This window comes from Pogoniulus pusillus, chromosome 16, assembly GCF_015220805.1.
Source record: "Pogoniulus pusillus isolate bPogPus1 chromosome 16, bPogPus1.pri, whole genome shotgun sequence".
Taxonomy (NCBI): Eukaryota; Metazoa; Chordata; class Aves; order Piciformes; family Lybiidae; genus Pogoniulus; species Pogoniulus pusillus.
The window spans coordinates 13,784,833-13,798,069 of NC_087279.1; the positions used below are offsets into that span (position 1 = coordinate 13,784,833).

Here is a 13,237-nt window from a genome sequence, read left to right on the forward strand (position 1 = left end):
CGAAGCAGGGGAGGACGTGGCAGAATTCAGGCAGGACACGCAGGACATGACCAGGCCAGACAGGACACAGGTGGGACATAGCCAGAGAAGCTAGGGTACAGGCAGGACACAGCCAGAGAAGCTAGGGTACAGGCAGGACAGGACACAGCCAGAGAAGCTAGGGTACAGGCAGGACAGGACACAGCCAGAGAAGACAGGGTACAGGCAGGACAGGACATAGCCAGAGAAGCTAGGGTACAGGCAGGACAGGACATAGCCAGAGAAGCTAGGGTACAGGCAGGACACAGCCAGAGAAGCTAGGGTACAGGCAGGACAGGACATAGCCAGAGAAGCTAGGGTACAGGCAGGACACAGCCAGAGAAGCTAGGGTACAGGCAGGACACAGCCAGAGAAGATAGGGTACAGGCAGGACAGGACACAGCCAGGAATTAGCCAAATGCAAGCAAGGGATGGCCAGATCCAGGCTTGGCAGTGGCAGGACCTGCCAGAGCAGACAGGACCAGCCCAGCACCTCAGCAAAGCTGGCAGGGCACAGCTGTGTCTGCTCCCCTGGCCTGAGTCTCCAGATGAGTGCCAGTCTGGTGACAGAAGGCCCAGACACAGCTCCAACTCGAGTTGCGATTTTATGCCCCCAGCTGGCACAGACCCCCCCAGCCAGCCTGCCCTTGCTCCTCAAGCTCTCGGGGGGACCCAGTGGACCACCATTGCTCCACTAACCCTGTGCTCCACACAGTCTTAACACTCACCACCAGCCCAATCACCAAAGTTGGGGAATGGCTTCACATGATGCTTCTTGATCTGCCTCCTCTAAAGGCAGAGGCTGGATTTCATGTTCCAGGTCTCGACTGCTTGCCCAAACCCTTTCTGAAGCCATCTGACCTATCAGGATCCTGACATCCTGTGTCCGCATCAGTCCCATGCTGGCAGTCTCGCTGTCCTGGAAAGTTCCATGAATAGGACAGAGGATGGGCCCAGGAATCCCAGGGCTTGGCAGGGACCTGACATGTCTCTGGGGTACCACGTCAAGTAACCACCTCACTGCCCTGTGCCTCAATTTCTCCAGTGCCAAGTCAGGGCACTGCAGCAAGAGTCAGACCCACTCCGTTCCAGTCTCCCTCAGCAGTCTTGAGGGATTTCCATGGCCAGGTCTGCCTTAGGGTCTCACAGCACCAGGACTGGTCCGTCTCCTTTCAGGACTGTTAGCACAGACAGGACAGGGCTCCAGAAAGAAGAGGTGACCTGAGCTGGGACACCTTGCCACATAGGGCTTGCAGGAGATAGAAATGTAGGGAGAGCTGGAGATGTGCCATGCTAAAGGATGCTGGCACTACCAAGGTCCAACTTTCCTACTGGCAAATAGGACCTGGCACAGGCCTTGCATGTACACTGGCACCAGCTGCACCCTCCTGGCTGCTGCTTCAGTGCTGCTGACAGCAAAAGGCTGATGGCAAACACTCCCTGACTCTTACCTTCGGTGGGGTTAAGGGGCAAGTGGTGTCAGGATCTGCTGCCTGGTTCAAACGTCACCAGAGCCTCAGCCAGATATAAATATTTCAGGGGGCTTGGCAGTTTTGCAATAACCAGCAACAAAGATGAACACCAGGAAGAGCAATATTTTTCCATGTGGGCTGGAGGAGTTTAATATTTTATCACTCAGAGCACAAAATATTTATGAACAATCTCATGTCAATCACTGGCTGAGGATTAATGACCTTTCCAAGCCAGGAAGGACGTGTCCCCACAATGGAGAGACAGCTAGGCATTCCCTGCCCCTTGCACCCCTTGTCCATGCTATGTGACTGCTGGAAAACAAGCCCTGGGCTGCCCAAGGCATTAGGGGCACGGGGCAGGGCAGGGGCTGAGCTCTGCGAGGCAAGGTGCTCCAGCACCTGGCATTACCCTGGGGCACCATGACAGTGAGGTACAGGCTGCTCCCTCATCTCCAAGCTAGGGGACAAGGAACCGAGACCCACATTGGCAATATTCCCTGCCTGCAACTCAAAGCTGTAGGACCCAGCAGATGGGATGTCAGGGAGCCAATGCACAGGCCAGCTGGATCCCCTGCCAGAGGAGGAGCACAGTGGTGCCAGGCCTGTCAGCAAACCATGAACCTGGCTTTACTGGGTTTATTTTCAGCAGATTCCCAAGAGGAGCAGGGACGCTACCTCCCACCAGTCCAGCCCAGCTTGGCAAGGTGGCTGAGACCTTTCCCTGCTCCTCCAGCAGCTTGCAGAAATCAGGGATATCCCTGTGGCCCACTTAGGTTGCCCAGGCAGGCAGCAAGCATGAGCAGTAGGGACACAGAGCCCTCAGGCAGCTCCCCAGCTTGGTCAGGGGGGTAACCCACCAGCAGCCACCACCTGCAGCCTGCTCCCCACCACAGAGCAGGACGGCGCCATCAGCCACGAGGCAGTCAGCAATGCCACTGGCCACCAGTGAGGAAAAGCATCCACTTTATTACAGACCCCAAAAGCGCCCATGGCAGTGCCAGGAGGACCAGGTTTACACAGGATGTCTCCAGTTTTCAGCAAAGGGAAGAGAAGAGGGGAACAAACCCAAGTGACCCTACTCATGGCTCTTTGGTGCAGCAGAGAAGCTGTGGGTGATGGGGGCACCAGCAGAGATGGAGATGAAGTGGAACACCTCTGTGACCCACCACCACCCTCCCAAAACACCTGCGAGGAATTTGCGATGCATCTAAAGACACACAAACGGCAAATGCATTTTGCTTCCCCCCTAGCCTACACCTACCCTGCACCACTGAGCACTGCAGGACACCCCTCACCTCCCGGGGCCTCTGAAACAGTCAAACATCCTCTCTGCAAAGGGGGAGAGAGGGTGCCATGGGGAATCAGTGACTGAAATCTCTTGGCTGGAGAGTAAGGAGGTGGGAGAGCACATCAGTTCCCAGCAACTCAGAGCCCATCAGGAGGTGAGGCAGACAGGTCTCCACTTCACTCCTCTCCTCTCTCAGCAGCGATGGGCTCCTTGGTCCACTTGTCTGTGACCTCCTGGTTGCCCACGTAGCCCACGCTAGGCAGTAGGGCTGAGGCTCCCTCTGCGTCCCCAGTGACCTCCAGGTCCAGCTCCTCGAAGGAGGAGCCACTGGCTCCTGACTCACTGTAGCTGTGCTCGCTTCGGTTGTCCATTTCCTCCCGGCCACGGCTGGCTGGGAAGGGCAGCAGGACAGAGGTGGCCACCGAGGTGTCTCTACTGTCAGTCGTGGCCTCTATGCTGATGGAGCTTGTCTCACTCATGGTGTCGGCCCCTGAGGAGGAGAAAGAAGAGAAGGGAGCGGATGCTGCAGGAAGGAGGGGGTGGGGTGCCACAGCCTTCAAAGCCACCAGAAACCTCAGAGATGTCAGGCCACTGTGGAGTCAAACTCTCAGAGATGTCAGGCCACTATGGAGTCAAGCTCCTACCTCTTGCCACTTCCCATGCCTAGGCCAAGACAAGCATGAGCTGGACTCAAGCAGCAACCTAAAATCAGGGCATCCTGAAGCTTCTTAGGGCAATCCCTGGCTTCCTAGCCATGCCAACCTCCTGGCTATGCCCTGCCTCCATTGCTGCTCTCTATGCACACACCAATGAACTAGCAAGCCCTTTCTTAGGGGAAATGGGCAGCCTGGGAGCTGGGGGACAACCTTGCCCCTAGCACACTTCCAGGAATGAGGCAAGGCACAAGATGCTGTGCTGCGAGGGTGCTGTGCTGTGACAGCACTGCTTAAGCACCCAAGGGGAAGGGGCTACACAGGCAGGTCCTTGGTTGTGCCACAGTTAGAGGTGGGTATAGGTCCAGCCAGGGCATCCTAACTCTGCCTTCAGCACCCACACAACCTGCTCTTGCTCCCTGTTCCCGTGCTGCTGTCAGTTCTATCAGCAGTGCAAGGCCAGGCAGGGCAACAGCAGATGAGACCTGGGGTGCCAGAGGATGGAGAGAGCCTCTTCCAAGCTTGCTCAGCACACCTCCATGCCACCTAGCTGCCAGTTCACGTTCCCTCTCATGGCTGAGTCCCCCTGCCAGGGGCTGCCCCTGCCATCCCAGGCAGACCCCTTGGCCCACCCCACCCACCCCCGGATCTCTGCCTCATTAGCTTGCGTGAGAACACAATTAAGGAGTCGACAATGAGACAAGTGTGTCAGATTGAGACCAGCAGCTCAGTGCTGTTGCCAGAGCAACCAGCCAGGAGACAAAACCCTCCTGTAAAACATTAATCATTGTTAATTATGACACCACACATCCACGTGGTTAATTATGACATCATAGATCCATGCTGATTATGACAGCGGCAGCCAACACTAGGTGGGCTCTTCCATCATAATCTTCCATGCTCCCTTCCCTTCCTGCTTGCCTTGCACTGGTAGGAAATGTGCTGGGCTCAGCCACTTCTCAGCACCTTCAGCTCCACTCATGCTGGGCTGGACACTCCTGTTGGGGATGTTGCTTCCACCAGGAGAGAAACCAGAGCAGCCCTACTGGGCCGTGGCACTGGTGGAGAGATGCAGCTCGCTGCCAGTGGGGCTGGGACATGGCAAAGAGGACAGTGACACCATGGAGAGACTCCTGGGCAGGAGAGGAGAGCTTGCTCCTCCAGGTTGGCTCCTGCCAGCACAATTCCTTCCCCAGCCACCAGCACCAGGCTGCTCCAAGCTTGCACCCTGGGCACCTCCAGCCTCCCTAGGCTCCTGCAGCTGCTGTGCCCAGAGTTGGGATGCTCGCCCTCCTTCAGCTGCATAGCAGCGACTGATCTCCTGAAGGAGACTCACCAGGAGGGAACTTTTCTTCCAAACATCCTTCCATTCCTTTTTTTGCTGTTTTTCTTCCTGGCTTGGACAGTTGCCAGCATAACTGCTTGTAAATGGCAGTTCTCTGCCTTCTGAGACACATCATCCTACAGTCCTGCCTTCTTGAGTGACAGCTCTTTGGAGAGGACTGAGCAGTGATAGCAGGACAAGGAGCAGGCAGGAAAGACAGAGACGATGTACCCACTGCTTCATCTCCCCTGGATGGCATATTGGCTTCATTCTGCCCAGGGGGCACCCAGAGCCTGAGTCTCCAAACCCTTGCTTTGGCCATGCAATGCAGCCCTTTTGGCAGCTGGCACAAGTCAGGCCTTAGACTGCCTACCCAAGCAATGTCTGGTGACCCCCACCACGAAAAGGAGAAAGAACCATTGCCCACTGACATGTGCTGCCTCTGCTGCAGCATCAGTGAGCACCTCGACACGGAAACTACATTTGCTCTAAGTTAAAAAGGATGTTCTGCACTCTGTCTGTGAGGCACTCGCCAAAGGGGATGGCGGCCACTGAGTGGGCAGCAGAAAGGCAGGAGCTGCTGCCCCACCTGCAGGACCTTGGCAGGGTCAGAAGGGAGGCGTTGGGAAAATAGAGACATGTGGGGGGACAGAGGGGAGTGCATGGCTCCCAGGCCTTGAAGCCACCTATGGGTTTGCAAGGTCTCTAGCAGAGATCTCTCAAAAAAAAAAAGAAAATCACATTAGGCCAAATTGGTGGCCTGAGGTGACATGGACACATTCCCATGATGGCTTCATGACAGTTCATGTCATCTGTGGTCATCTCGCGTTCCTCTGAAACCCAGGACAAGAGTGACCCTGACCCCCAAGCCTGTGCAGCACCCCTCCCCTGTTACCCTGCAGGCTGCTTCAGCTGGGGAGCTGTCACATAACCCCATGCTACACAGCAAAGCAGCAGCAGCTTGGGAAAGAGAAGATGGGGCTGAAGCTGACCCACATGCTGCTTTGAGCCAGCAGTGCAGGAAAGCACCACTGTACTCACCCCTGCAGACACTTCCCTCTCCCTCGCTCCAAGGACGACAATAAATCCAGTCCTGTTCCTTCCAGCCAGGCACTTTTTCACCACTCTGTCACTTCTGATCACGTTTGAGCAGCCTCAGCTGGCAAACTTGCCCCTTTCAGCAGCCTCACTCTCCTCCATCCAGGACAATGCTGGCTCTGGCACTGACACCCAGCCTGGCTGGATGGTGTGGGGTCAGCTCTAGCATGCGGACACGGTAGGAACTCCCAGCTGTGTCCCAGCACAGAGCAGAGAGGCCAGGCAGGGAGTGTGGTAGAGCTCTTAGAGGGAACCCAAAGCCTTGTAGACAAGTAGTGGTTCAGCTCATCTTGAAGGCACTGATGTTTCTCCATCCTGCCCTGGGCATCTTGCTCAGTCCCACAGTGAGCCACTGCCGATCCCTTGCATCCCACTTCCCAAGGCCAGAGCCTGCACTGGAGCTGGCCCAGCACCTGGATCCAGCATGGCTTTTCCTTCTGGTGTGTGCAGGAAGGTACTGGCCATTCTGTGGAAACCCACCTCCCGCTCTGCTACCCCAAGGATGCTGTAGCCATTCCACTGCATCTCCACTCAGCAGGAACTGGGAATGAGTTTTACTTGGGGAAAAAGAGGCACAGTCTCACTGGGCTGTTGAGGAGCTCCCCAAAGGCCAGGGCTACCCTGGAAGCAGGGAGGCTAAGCAGCCAACACAAAGAGATCATTTGGGGATGGGTGCAATGGAAACCACTCATTTCCATGCTGCTATTGAGGAGCCAGCTTTCCTAAGGAGCTCAGTCCTGTGCTGCCTTGGCTAACAGCAACCCCAGATTCCCCTCAGAAGGAAGACCAGATCACTTCCTGCATTGCTCCAGCGTGACACTGATGCCTAAGCATCATTCCCCTCTTGGTGCACCTGGGGTGCACCTCTCTTTCCCCCCATGCGATCAAATATTCATTGCCCTTGCCACTAAATAATAGATCAGTGCGCTGCCAGGAGAGGCACAGCTCCTTTGTGCCTGACAAAGCCTGCCGGAGAGGGGCTGGGGCAGGCAGACCAGCAGGAAGGCACGGCAGGAGCTGCACCCTGGGATCCTTCTTCTTGGGATGTTACAGGCAGGCAGAGCAGGCAGAGCTCCTCAGAGGACAGACACAAGCAGCGATGAGGCAGAGCACGTCAGGGAAGGTGCCCCCCGTGGCACTGGGGCTCAGCAGGGGATGCCATTGGTTGCACTTGGATGCTGCTGGATAGACTCACTCCAGGCAAATGGGCACCTGAGACTCTGGGCAGAGCCAAGTGCTTGGAAACCATCTGTGTGCAGGCCGGCGAGCCCGCTGGAGAAGCTGCCCCTGCAGGCTCTCGACTCCCGTGCGCCGCGGCAGGGTCACGCCGGAGAGCATGCTGCTGAGAGCCAGTCGGGAGCCAGGGCCCGCTGAGCACTGTGCCAAAGCCCCAGAAAATAATTAAGTACAAAACAACTAATCACGATTGACACTGGCCCCCTGGAGACCTGTCAGCCTCAGTCACCTTCCAAAAATGCTTCCTGTCTTTCTCATGGCCCTGACGGCGGCAAAGAAGGGACAGAATTGGTGTAAAGGCAGCTACAGCCCCTGGTCCTTCCTTGCGTTCCAAGCATGTTTGTCCTCAGCCGAGCTGCCAGTATCCTGCTCCACACAGAGCAGCAGCAGAAAACAGAGACCCTGGACCACATCCTACAGCCTCTGTGGCCAGTGGCTTCTCTTGAAGCCATAAGCACCCAGCGTCTTGCAGGGTGAGCTCAGCAGCAAGGACAACAAATGGCAGCCTAAGCGGAGAGATGCTCTCCATGGTCAGGAGGCTCAAGAAATCCAATCCAAGCTTTTCTTACACATCTAAATTGCTTGGTATCACTTGGCACCAGGTAAGAAGAAAGGGCAGCACCTTCCACTGGGGAGTCCTTAATTCAAGGGAAGCGTAATCCTGCTGCTTCTGGGGAGTTTCATGAGCCATGACCTAAAGGTGCTGCAGTCATTACTAAAGTGGTGGAACAAGGCTGCTCACTAGGCACTGTTTCTCTCTACACAAGCCCAGGACTGCCTCCCATCTGACAGCAATTGTGCTGGCGGGGGCAATGCAACACCACGGGGAAGCAGGAGGTCCTCCAAGACCCTCACGCAGGAGAAGAACAAACAATGTGAAAGTTTGCCACATCTTCAGCCCTCTCCAGAGCTGGAGCAAGGATGTGATGCCCTGCCAGACTTGGTTCTGCCACTGTGCCCAGTAGCAATGGCAATCATAGTGCAATATTCAAGTTCAACTCTTTAGTCTCAGATGCAAGGCCAACCTCTCACAGCTATTATTATTTTAAGCTGGCTTTGTGCAGAGTCAGCAGATGACTCCACATCACACTGCACTGACAAAAACTCATCTACATGTCTGGAAGGGGAGGGATGATGGAGATGCTGCTGGCAGGGATTCTGGCCCGGAGTCTCCCCCATGAGGAAGTCCAACATCATTTGCTATCTAAATCTGGGTGGACCTTTCTAGACCTTCTTTCAGCAGGGCAGGGGACTCGCTCACTGTGGGGGTGCTGACAGTGGTGTCCCAGGAAAGCACCGAGACAGCCAAACCGCAGGGCAATGGCAGCACCGAGGATCCCCTGGCTGTGCTGTGGGATCATGGCCCCCGGGCAAGACCAAAAGGAGCACTGCAGCTGCTAAATTGACGATCCAAAGCAGCTTTTGCTCGCAGGAGTCCTGCCTGCCCCTCTTCAAAACCACTATGGCAGTCATGGGACGGTGTCAGACTGAGTGGGCTGAGGAGTGCCTTTGGCCAACCTGGGCCAGTGCTCAAGCAGCTGCCCCGACGCTGGGAAGAGAAGCAGGCAAAGCACCATGCGAGCGCTGCAGGAGCACAGGCGCTGGAAGCGCTGGGAAGCTGCTGCACTTAGGCTCCGCTGCAGCGCTAAATGGACACAACTCCCAGAAAGCAACTCCCAGGCTCGCTGTTATGCCACACGCCATTAAGAATTAACACAACCCTAACCTGAGGATGTGCTAGGACAAATGGGCAGGCTCCCTGGGAGGTGAGGGAGCTGTCAAGCTTTTTTCATGCCTGTTACACAAGCGTGGGAGACCGGCGGGGCAGGAGGAGGTGGCTGCCCGCCCGTGGCCGGCTTGGCCGCAGGGCCCAGCGCCGGGAAGGCTCGGCTGGCCGGCTCCTGCCTCGCAGCCATGTGAGCACGTGGGCCGCCACGGCAGCCGGCACTTGGGGTTACTATAGCACTGCTGTTCTGCGCCTACAGCCATTGTGGTCCCTTCCTGTATGAATACATTCAGGCTCCAACAGATCTTGCAGAGCAGATGCTATCGGGCAACTCCACCACTAGCTACAGCAACCTGGTATTTAAGCTCATCACAATCCCAATATGTAACAGATGAAGATGAGATCAAAGAAGATGTATGTGACAAGGAGAAAAACAAGCCCAGCTGCAACCAAAATCTATGAGATTCAGCTCTGCTCTGACAACAGTGGGCCAGCAGCTCATTGGCAGCTTGGCCTTCGTGCTGATACTGTAGGGGTGGCCAAGCCCTCCCTGAGGCACAGTGTGACACCTCAGGTATGAGACCTTAGTCCAGGATGAGGGGAAGAGGTATGCTGAAATTCAGTGGCTGGTCACCACGCAGATGCAGATTGACCTTTCTCTGCCTGCTCAAGTTGCAGCACTGGGAACACCAGGATTCCCACCTTTGGGAGGACTGATGCTGATCAGAGACAGAGCTCCTGTGCAAGCTGCAGATACCTGTGATATCTGTCTGGGCATCCTCTGCCTCCGTAGCCCTGCTCTTCCTCTCCAGTTCTTTCATTTCAGGCACGTAGAAGTCCCCTTGGCGGGCAAGGGGACACACAAAGTAGATGCGGTCCTCCTTATAGATCTCGATCCGGGGGTGGGCACACAGCTTTCTCTCCTGAAAGACAGCAGGTGACACGGGTCAGGGTTGTGCCCTTGCCCCTGACCCCAGTGGCCTCCCATCACATGGACCCAGCAGCTGCCCACCACGTGCATCCAGCCACCTGGAGGCATTGGCGGACTGACTCACATTACTCAGAGACATGGGGGCCCAGCAAGGAGCAGCGGGTCCCATCCTGAAACCACAGTGCTGCTTTCCCTGCCACAACAGCCCCCCACCTGCCAGGGCCAGAGGGCTTAGCTCTGGGATGAGCAGCTAGCCAGGCACAAGGATGAGACTGGCTTCCCCAGCTCAGCCTTGTTTAGTGTGCTCATTTGGGGCGGGAGGAAGTTTTGGGGAGCCTAGCAGTTGCTTTGCCTGGAGCTGCCAAGTCTCCAGCTCCTCCTGGCAGCACAGCCCCACAAGCAGGCGTAGCACTTCGCCACTAATTAATATAATCCAGAGCCGACAGCTCAAGCAGCTCCTTTCAGAAAGGCAAGGGCAGGAGGAGTGGGAGATGAAACTCTGGCATTTCAGACAACTCCCCCTCCTCCTCTTCCTCACCCCACCTCCCTGCCTGGCAGCACACTTCCAGAGATCTCAAAACACTCAGCCTTGCCAAGGATCACGATGGGAGCATGTACCCACCCTGGGCCAAGCCCCAGCCCATGCAGGGACTCTATCGGAGGGCCAGGCCGAGGAGCAGCTGGACCCTTCTTGCCACCCCCTCCTTGCCCGCCTGCCCGCCAGCTGCTCGCTGGCAGAGGAGGCGGCTGATTACAAGCCGGGTGAGAGAGAGAGTGTCTCTTCAGAGGGTTTTCTCTTTCTTTCTCCTTTCCAAATCACTGACAGCTTTTACTTAACCCCGCAACCACCCTGATTATCATCCTCCTCCCTGCCCTGACTTTCATCCTCTTTCTCATCCCTGCCCCAATTATCCTCTTTCTCCTCTTTGCCCTGATTATTCTCCTGTTCCTCCCTGACCCAATGATCCTCCTCTTCCTCCCTGCCTCAAACACCTTCATCCTCCTCCCTGGCATGGTTTGCCCAGACATCCTCCAGCAGCATCCCATCCTTCTGGGGCTCACCTCTCCCAAGGATGAGCTCTACAGACACATCAGTCATGACCTTACAAAAACCCTGTTTGCTCCTGACCTCCTTCATCCCTGGGGATGCACCAAGCTGATTAGAAGTATTTATTTCCTAACCAAGTGCCATCGCCAGCCAGAATCCACAACCAAAAAAGCCAGCGTCACTCTTCCTCCCAGTGCTGGCAGCAAGGCCACCTGGAGAGCCACCTCCGTGCTGGCAGAGTGCTACGAAGCAACACAGGGAGAAACTCCCATGTGAATTGTTGTTTTTTTTTCCAAGAAAAGCCTGCAGGAGCTGGTGCTGCAGAGCCTCAGTTCACCCAGTGGTACCACACCAGCAGAAACATGAACCCCGACCTTACCCATCCCATGTCAACGCCTTCAAGCCTGAACTTTGGCAGAGTCCCTCCTCCTAGCGAGGAGGAGCCACATTCATGAGCCCTGTGCCGCAGGGACACAGGCGGGCTTCCAGGGTGCTTGGAGCCTGGAGTTCCCACTCGCAGGCAGGTGAAACGCTAACACACACAGATCTAAACTGGATTAAATAAAAACAAGCTGGGCTGGTTTTAGCAGCAAGGCAGGGGCGGCTCATATCACTCCTGCTTTTTCAGCAACAACACAGACAAGAACCCTCCTCACCACTCTGCCCCTTGCTCTGCCAACCACAAGCCCATCAGCCAGTCTTCAGTTCAGTTTCTTATTTTAGGCTGCTGCAACCCACACCAGAGATGGGCATCTCCAAAATCTGCAGGATTTTGGGATGTATCCTGTTGTGCCTCCATCACTTCATGCAGAAGGGGACAACTCAGAGAATCTCAGAGCAAAGAGACTTTCGCTAAACTGATACAAGGTCTCTAACAGGCCTAAAACCTCAGGGCTCCAGTCCAGCCTCCAAAAGATCTCAAGTTGACTTCTCAAAGCCCACTTTGGGGTTCCTAAAGAGTGGATCTGTGACATATCCTCTTCCTACAATTTATCTAGGCTCCTACACTTCCCTTTCCAGCTACACAGCCATAGTAGTGACTCCCCCAAGCACAAACAACACTCCCTCCATGCACACTAAATGCTGGAATCACCTTTTTTTAAGGAACCAAAAGGCACACCTGTATGAAGAACAAGGTCCCCAATTGGCTCTTGAGGCAAACACTAATGCTATTTCATTCAATGAGATGTGAGGATGAGAGAGATGAGGACACCACCCTGCCAGGGGAGGAAGCAGCTTTCTCTCCCCAAACCACAAGAACCCAGGTGCCCTGCAGCCACACTCACTATCGATGCTAACACCTGCCTTGCTATGACAGCTACAAGGATGCTTAATATTTGACCTCTTCCCAATTCATCCAGGGTTTTCCCCAAAAGAAAATGGAGGGAAATTAGAGCCTGGTGGCCCTAATTTACACCTGTATAAACCAAGTTGTAAGCCAGGCTACTGAGCTGGCCTCTGCTTCTGTGTTCCTTCCCAGAGCAACCCAGGTCCTGGCAGGTCTGCTGTGAGCTCAGCACCGGCAGCCGGGCACAGGAGAGGACAACATCTCCAGGGAGGAGCAGGGAGTTGTCAGATGGGAATGCTGTCCCCTCAGGGCTGCATCAAAAGAGATGAGACTGCACAAAGACTTAAGGAAAGGGCAGAGATGATGAGGTGGGAGGCAGGACAACAGAAATAGATAAAAGGATCATCTGAAAAAAATGGATAAAAGGGATCATCCAAAGGGGATACAAGGGACGTCACCCTTGTGACTATCCCAGAGGAGATGACGAGGCAGGTGGAGGCCAAGCAAGCACGGCCAGAGGTGCAGCAAAATGGAACCAAGAAGCAGGTGTCAGCAAAGGACAGAACAGGCTTAGGATTATCCCAGTGGAGAGGAAGGCTGCAAGGCTGTTGCAAGGAAAGAAGTGACCTGGAGAGACTGGAGAGCAGAATCCAAAGGCATAAGCATGGAGCAAATTAGTGAAGGCTCAACAACATGGCAGAACAACAGAGACACTCAACAGGCAGGTAAGACACTGGAGCTGAGGAGGAAGCCCCTTGTTAACTGTGCAGCTCAGGCAATAGATGGAGCAGCATGGTGGACGTGGAGTTTGCAAGGCAGAGCCCTCCAGACAAATCAAATGCAGTCTCACATGGGCAGAGGAGCTCAGCAAGAGGTGAACAGTGGGATGCTCCCAGTGTTGGCGCCAGGCTTCTGGCTAGGACAGCAGGACCCTGTAAGTAGGGCAAGGGAGGGGACTTGCCCCTTAGCAAGGTTGTGCTGTGCCTTCTTAGCCTCCACCAGGAGCTTGCCCTTCCAACAGCCAGCAAAGACAGAGATGGCAGTGCAGTGTACAAGGCTTATGTCTACACAGGACCCTCCACTGGGCATCTCAGTGTGGGATTTATTGCCCACAATCCATACAGTCAAACTACACATACCTAGCAAAGGACAATA

The 13,237-nt window shown here is 55.2% G+C and overlaps 1 protein-coding gene across 2 annotated transcripts in view; it reads right to left on the minus strand.

Annotated features, from left to right (window-relative positions):
• Positions 1-2,436: 2,436 nt before the first annotated feature.
• The window catches only part of TEX264 (testis expressed 264, ER-phagy receptor), a 39,442-nt gene continuing 28,641 nt past the window's right edge, over positions 2,437-13,237 (minus strand). For both annotated transcript variants that reach the window (XM_064156639.1, XM_064156640.1), the window contains exons 5-6: positions 9,573-9,738; positions 2,437-3,268 (exon numbers count right to left, since the gene is read on the minus strand). In XM_064156639.1, coding sequence (XP_064012709.1) covers positions 2,955-3,268; positions 9,573-9,738 — 480 coding nt within the window. In that variant the 3' untranslated portion in view covers positions 2,437-2,954. The remainder of the gene's footprint in view (positions 3,269-9,572; positions 9,739-13,237) is intronic.